The 7091-nt window shown below is 49.1% G+C and overlaps 1 protein-coding gene across 1 annotated transcript; it reads right to left on the bottom strand.

Annotated features, from left to right (window-relative positions):
• Positions 1 to 1302: 1302 nt before the first annotated feature.
• On the bottom strand, positions 1303 to 3011 carry Gpr135 (G protein-coupled receptor 135). The gene has a single exon (XM_051195972.1). It carries the CDS (start codon positions 2763 to 2765, stop codon positions 1392 to 1394), a length of 1374 nt encoding a protein of 457 aa, XP_051051929.1. The 5' UTR covers positions 2766 to 3011; the 3' UTR covers positions 1303 to 1391.
• Between the last annotated feature and the right edge of the window lie 4080 nt (positions 3012 to 7091).

Genomic DNA, 7091 nt, shown 5'->3' on the forward strand with positions numbered 1-7091 from the left:
TGAAATCTTCATGTAGTATGCATTATCATACTTTTGAAAATGATTATTCAGCTGAAGCTGTGGAATACTGAATTAAAGAGAAGCAGGAGGAGGGGAAGAGACAAAGTGACGTTCAGTGTGGGAAATTTCATGTTACAAAGCATAGATTGTGCTTCTGAATTATTGTTTAAAAAAAAACTGTCTTTGAAAGTTTGCTTGAGGTATCTCTCCAACCTTGTGCCTATGGACTTATATCCCAGCTTGTAACCCCATACCGGTTGCCTTTCTAATGATGACTAGAATATTTGCTATTAAAAAATACCCAAACTTCTGAATAGAAAGTATGACCTCTGAGGATATTCTATGGCTGTCCCAAGGATGTGACCATACTTCTCACTACTTTTAGAATCCCTCTGTGGAGTCACATGTGGCATTGAAGGGTAAGTAGCACAGTCAGTACAAACATGCCTGTACACATATTTATCAGCACTCACCATATTCAAGCAATTTGACTTCAAATTACAGTTTGGGCTTTACTAAAAACCAAACTAAAAACAAAACAAAAACAGAAACAAACAAAAACAAACCACAGTTATCCCAATGAACAATTTTTCTAGTATGAAAGTTACTGGGGTTTTGTTTGTTTGTTTTTAACAAATGCATTTTCAGTGGCATATACAAGCTATCAAATAGGAACGACAGTTTAAAGTAAGAACAGAGCCTGGGCTTCCCAAGACAGATAATTTGGGGGCTAAAATGAGCTTAGCAGGAACGTTGAGGTTTTTATGCATAATGTTGAACTATCATTTAAACAACCACGTTATGTTCATTTTGTCCTTTGGACCACCGAATTCTATCTAGTAGTAAACGACCTTTTCAAAAATTCCGACGTGTTCAAAATAGACTCTAAATTTAAAATTTTGCACAAAAATTCCGGAAGAGGGCACCAATCTGTGTAATGCTATTTCAGCTCTCAGCGCCTACTAAGCACCCAAAGCAGGTCAGACAGGCAGATGATAGAATCTGGTTTCGTTGAATGCTGGTGAAGTACAGGGGTCTTCAAACAGATCCGAGGATCTTAGCTCTTTCAAAATCTGTTCAGTTCAGTTCAATGTTTTTTGTTTGTTTCACAGTGTGATTCCTGTAATGTGAGCTTTTTAGTAACTATGAATTCTATTTTTGTGGCTTTTTAGCACTTACACCTGACAATGTTTGGTTGTGTGGTTTAAGATTGGTTAAATTTTTGCATTTCACATTCCTTTTGGCACTTTTGAAGAGAGGAGTGTTCGTTTGCGTCTTTTATGTTTAAGAATGAAGTGGCTGTATGAAATCCGCAGTTCTCCCCGGATTCCTGCATCATTAAATGAGAGGGCTGGAAATCTGCTATTACAAGCTGTCCACCCCAACCTTTTTTAGAGGCTACTATCCCTAGCTTCAGATTTATGCTGTTTGCTGTCTGCTGCAACCGGATCTGGTGGTCCCTCTCGGAAGAACAGCACAACTGGGTTTTTGCGAGCCCACATGACCACTTCCCCTCCTGCCCCGCTAGTCGGGTTGGAAGAAGGCATCCTGCTGCAAGTCCCCAGCCTGCTGGCACAGCCATTTAGAAGGCGATTGCGGCTTCTGGCCTGCAAACCTAGGCCTTGGCTGGGTAAAAAAGCATCCATGTTCCTAGTCCTGTACCCCTCCTCACGGCTGCGCCCTAGGAGCATGGAAATGTTGGGGTTTCGGATGGCATAGATGACAGGGTTGATAGCCCCATTGGCCCACGTCAGCCAGACAGCCGCCACATTGAGCAGCGAAGGGGCCTGCGTGGCCTGACCCTGCCGAGTCGCAGCCAGAAGCACCAGGAAGCAGTAGGGGCCCCAGCAGCAGATGACGAAGATAATCATGATGAGCACGGTGGTGGCGGTGCGCACGTCGCTGAAGAAGCGCAGCACGCGGGCGTAGGTGGTCATCGGCCGCACGCGCACGTCGGACAGGCGCACGGTCTTGCAGATGTGATAGCGGCAGAAGCACATCAGCAGGAAGGGCAGCAGGTAGCAGGCCACCACCAACCCCACGCTGTAGGCGGCGCCCAGTTGCGCGGGGTCTGGAGAGGTGCGGTAAAGGCAGCGGTGGAAGCTCTGAGGAGTAGGGGGTTCCCGGGGCGTCCGAAGCAGCTCCCAGGGCAGGGAGAAGCCGAGCGCAGCCAGCCACGCACCGGCCAACAGCTGCAGCGCGCGTCGCCTGCCCAGCTTGTCCCGCGGCGGTCGCACGATGGCGCAGTAGCGGTCCAGCGAGATGAGCGCCACGCTGAATGTGGATACGATGCCAAAGCACGAACTGAAGAAGCGGCTGGCGGCGCAGAAGCTGCGCCAGGGCCCCGAGTCTCCTGGAGGCGCGAACAGGTCTAGAAAGGCGGCGGGTAGACAGAGCAGCGCGGTGAGCAGGTCGGACAGGGACAAGGACAAGATGAAAGCATTGGTGACCGTGCGTAGCTGCCGGTGCTTCACGATCACCCCCATCACCGCGCAGTTGCCCAGGCTAGACAGCAAGAAGATGAGCAGGAGCACGAGCGCCTGGGCGGCCACCGCCGCCCCATGCCACAACAGCGGTGCAGGTCCCCGAGACCCCACTACCTCCAGTCGGCCCGCATTGCTCTGGTTTCCCAGCGTTACCGTGGCGACGGCGCTGAACGACAGCGCGGCCGCGGTGGCCGTGGAAACCGCCCCGCCCGGATGCGCGCTGCCCAGTAAGGCCACGCTTGCGGGCGGGCGGCCGAGTGGCCGCGCCTGCTCCTCCATGGGGCCCCGTGTAGGCCGTCGCTCTGCTCATCCCGCAGCAGGGTGAAAGGCCGCACTGACCCAAGCGGCCACTGCGAGGAGTGGGTGGGGCTCGGCCGAAACGGGGCGGTCACCACCGGGACTGCTGGAACCTTGACGTGGGTTCCAGGCGTTGCCGAGGGAACCGCCTGTTTACGCAGGAACGCAGGGCGGGATGTCAGCCGGGTAACCCAGAAAACCAGCCCACATCATCTCCTTCCCCAGCCCCAGGCGACCCAGCTGAGGTCTGCGTGGCTGAGGGCTGGTATGGCCCACCTCCAGCACCCTGCTATGCCAGAGACAGCCAGACCACCCCGCATACGAATGGCAGACTGACCCAAGGTGTTCTTGCTCTTTCCTGTCGTGCACAGATGCCCAACTGGGAAGACTTTGTGAGGGGACTGGTGCTCTGGGCATCTCTGGTGTACACAGGTAGGAAAGGAAAGCAGTCGACATCCGGAGTTCTTGAACTGGGGGTGGGTAGGGGATATTACCAGTACCTCTGAATTTTGAGCCGGCAACAGAAACTTTGAGAGGGAATGTTACATGTGACTGAGTTCCAATCTCAGTTTCAGATGATGTAGCTCCGAGGACCAAGGATTTATATGGGTGGTGATGATGATGGCCCAAGGACCACTCTTTGAAAATTAGTGATGTAATTAACTTGTTTCAATAGATTCCTTCCTGACAATATTCCCGAGTCTGGGCTCCTCCCTTAAGTTTGATTCTGCACAGGTACTCTCAAGAATTGGAATGCGGTTCTAGGAGGGAATATATAATCGACTCACTGCTCAGGGTCCTAGACCTTGGGATGGTAACTGGTTAATGCATGGGGAAAGGGCAGAGAGAGGTGTAGGTTCCCCTGCTATTACAGTTTGGTTTCTGGAACGTGTTATGTGTGGCATATAAGGCATTTCCAGACACAGTCACTCTGGCAGATACTGGGTGGGGAGAGTCAGGACCAGGAAAGGCCTGGCTGCCCAGCAAAATTGCACCTCTAGATTGTGGCTATGGGGAGAAGCTTGATTCACCCCTCAGATTACCTATGCTCTTTAAAGCAACTGTTTGCAAAGTGTGGGTCCAGGACCAGCAACCTCAGCATCCCTTAAGAACTTTTAGCAATGCAAAAATCTGATCCGATACTGATCTGGAGAAGGTCCAGATTCTTGTGCTTCAACAAGCTCTCCGGAAAATGCTAATTGTTAGGAACTAGCAGCCAGCTGACCCCCCCCCCCCATGATGGGCGGGACGCTCATGGCCTTGTCATCGCTATGTCAGCTTTACCTGTTGGCCAGAGGACTCAGTTACGTATGCACAAGCCTCTTTTAAAGCAAGCGTGCCAAGTGCTTCTCTCTCTGGTCCCTCTCTGTTCCCTCTCTCTCTCTCTCCTGCTTTTGGTTGGTCACCAGCTACCCCTTTTTCTCTCCCCTCTCTCAATAAACTCCACATGGGTGCTGAGTCTTGTGTTTGTGTTTCTTAGGCATTAGCTGCACAGCAAAAAAACAACACTAATGCACCGGCAAGCTTGAGAAACTCTTAAAGAATGACTAGGACGCTTGCACGTCTTGGGACCCATATTTCAATGTATGCATTTAAGGGTTTCTAAGTACCAGCCGTACACAGTCTGGGTCAGGTCATTCCTGGTTGGTGGGAACTGTTCCACGAAGAGGGTCCTTGGCAGCATTTCTAGTATCTGCCCATTGGAAGCCAGCAGCACATCTCCCAGCTACAACAACTAAAGTTGTCTCCAGAAATTGCAACATTCCCCTGCAGGACAAAAGCAACAAATTCCAGCTGACAATCATCCAATATGAAAATATAGTACCTGTAGATTAATTTATTTAATTTATTTAGTAAGTTCAATCTTCAACCATTAATGCCTAGTTTTAGGAAACAGCAAATATGGGCCCTTGCCCCAAAAGACTTACAGTCTTAGGCAAACACAAATGCATTACAAGGAAATAAGTGTTTTTTTTTTTTTTTTTTTTTTTTTTTTAAGCAAGAATGAAATGCAATAGAGACTAAGTTGCTATGGTAGCTGATAAAGACTTTGCATACTAAATTGGATTACTGAGAAGAGGGAGGAGAGGAGATATAGTGAATGCAAACATGACATCAAGAGGTTAGTGTTGAAGTTGTGTCTGTTTCTAGGCTGCGTGCAATTGGGAAGTAAAAGGGAAATGCGGCGGTTTTCTTGGGACAGGACTTGCATGCTGTGCTATGGAGACTGAACTATGGAGGAGGAGGGTTTAATCACAGTAGCTGTTGACCTTTACCAAACAAGGGCCATAGTCTGGTACGCGGTTCAGAGAGGCAGCAGGAACCTCCCACCCTCCTTTTTGCTTTCTTCCTTGTCTGCACCGCCGCCGCCTTCCCCCTCTGCCAGTAGATCTCTTCCTACTGGAGCCCGGCTCCTTTCCCCTCTGAAGGCCCTGTCTCACTTCCCAGACTTCAAAGACTCGATTCCTAACCCCACATCTAATTCCATGGGCTTGAATGGGATCGCTTAGGGGCAGGATAGTGAGTGAAAAAGGAATGGATGCTGAATAGAATGCTAGGGGCTGGTTAAAACCCAGAAGCAGTTAACGAGCGTAAAGCAAGGCAAGGTGGGAGATACAGTAAGACAGGATGGTAAGTTTCCGGGTGTCATCTCAGTTTGAAAGCTCCTTGTGGAGGTCAGCTCTATCATTTACCTAAAAGAGAGACTTCTTGAGTATTTCAGAGTAAAGTGAAGTTCCTTAGTAAGGGCACTCTCACCTGTGAAACTTGGGCCCCATCAGGTAATTAACACAGATTTGCCAAAAAGTTTGTTACCAAAGGGGAGTCTCCCTCCAGACACCTCAAGAGTTAGAAACAGCTCAACCAAAGCCTTAAACTGGACTGGGACACAATGTGTGAGTTTTTGGGGGTTGAAGGGTGGCTTGATTCTTAAGGAATCTAGAAGGTTTGTAACAAGATGAGGGTGTGGGTCTTGGCTCACACAATTGCAGCAGCATCACATGCAATTGGGCGCTGAGGACTAACCCAAAACAGTCTGGAGAGCCTCACCCAGCCACTCTGTGGGTGACCTTTGATCTTTTCGTTAGAAATCCTGCTCCAATACAGGTACCACACTTGACTGCAAGGACTCAGCAGCAGTGTCCACCGTGGGTTTGAAGAACCCTTTGATGACTCATAACTGACAGGCCAAGAAGTTCCCAAAGGGTAATGATGCAGAAACCAGACAATGCTTACATACATAGGGAAAGTGTACCTAGAAGCTTGACTCCGGAGGGAAGGAGTTGGGGGTGGAGACAAGCTACAAAGTGGGTCAGGAGTCTTTGTCTCATCATCTTCATGAGGACACATGTAAACACGGGGCATACCACTGAGGGGAAGGAGGTTGTGGGTGCTATGGTTTGTTGATGAGGTAAGCCTTGAGATGGACTGGGTTACAGGGAGCGGTGTGGAAGCAGCCCCAGTAGTGGTCCTATTTGAAGGCCAGAGGAAGTGCGGCTGATCTCTCCCCAGCCTTTCTGACTCCAAGGAAGGCAGAGCGAAGGACAGGATAGAACAGTGCTTCTCAACCTTCCTGATGCTGCGACCCTTTAATACAGCTCCTCATGCTACTTCTGTAATTCTGCTACTGTTATGGATTGTAAATATCTGTGTTGTCTGGTGGCCGTAGGCCACCCCTGTGAAAGGCTCTTTAGACCCCCAGAGGTTGAGAACCACTGATGAGAATGCCAGATGTTAGGTAGTCCCAGCTTGTTGGAGTCCCAGTCCCTGGATTGACTATACCAGAGTGAGTCAACGTGCTTGTCCAGCATCTCCTTGTGTAAGTGGGATGAAGCACAATGGCACTGCGCAGGTGAGGCAGAGGGCTCTACCCTCAGGCAGTTAGTGGGGAATGTACTAACTGTAGACTATTCAAAAACAAGAAGGGAAATGGCTGAGTCATCTGCTTGTTATTACCACCAACAACTGATGGTTTCTTTAGGCTAGGTAATAAAGTTCCATGTCTCCAAAAAATGAGCCAATAAAGGTTTGCTGAGTGACAGAGCAACTTAACATGGATGAATTCAGTACTGATGTGCATAGAACTGAATTACAATTACAACCTCACAGAAGAGCCACTGAGTTGTCTGAGGGCATCGCAGTCAATGTTTCAATTTATGATGACGGACAATGATCCATTTTATTTTATTCCTGATTTTTAAAAAGACATGGGCCTCAATGAATTGGCTGATCGCAAACTTCACAATCTTCTTGGTTCTACCCACCATGTGCTGGGATTACAGGCATGTGTCCCCACACCTGGCTTTCAAG

The sequence above is a fragment of the Phodopus roborovskii genome, unplaced genomic scaffold (assembly GCF_943737965.1).
Source record: "Phodopus roborovskii unplaced genomic scaffold, PHOROB, whole genome shotgun sequence".
Lineage (NCBI taxonomy): Eukaryota > Metazoa > Chordata > Mammalia > Rodentia > Cricetidae > Phodopus > Phodopus roborovskii.

Bases quoted from the DNA above. Each gene is read 5' to 3' on its own strand.
- Gpr135 (XM_051195972.1), bottom strand. From the start codon at position 2,765: ATGGAGGAGCAGGCGCGGCCACTCGGCCGCCCGCCCGCAAGCGTGGCC.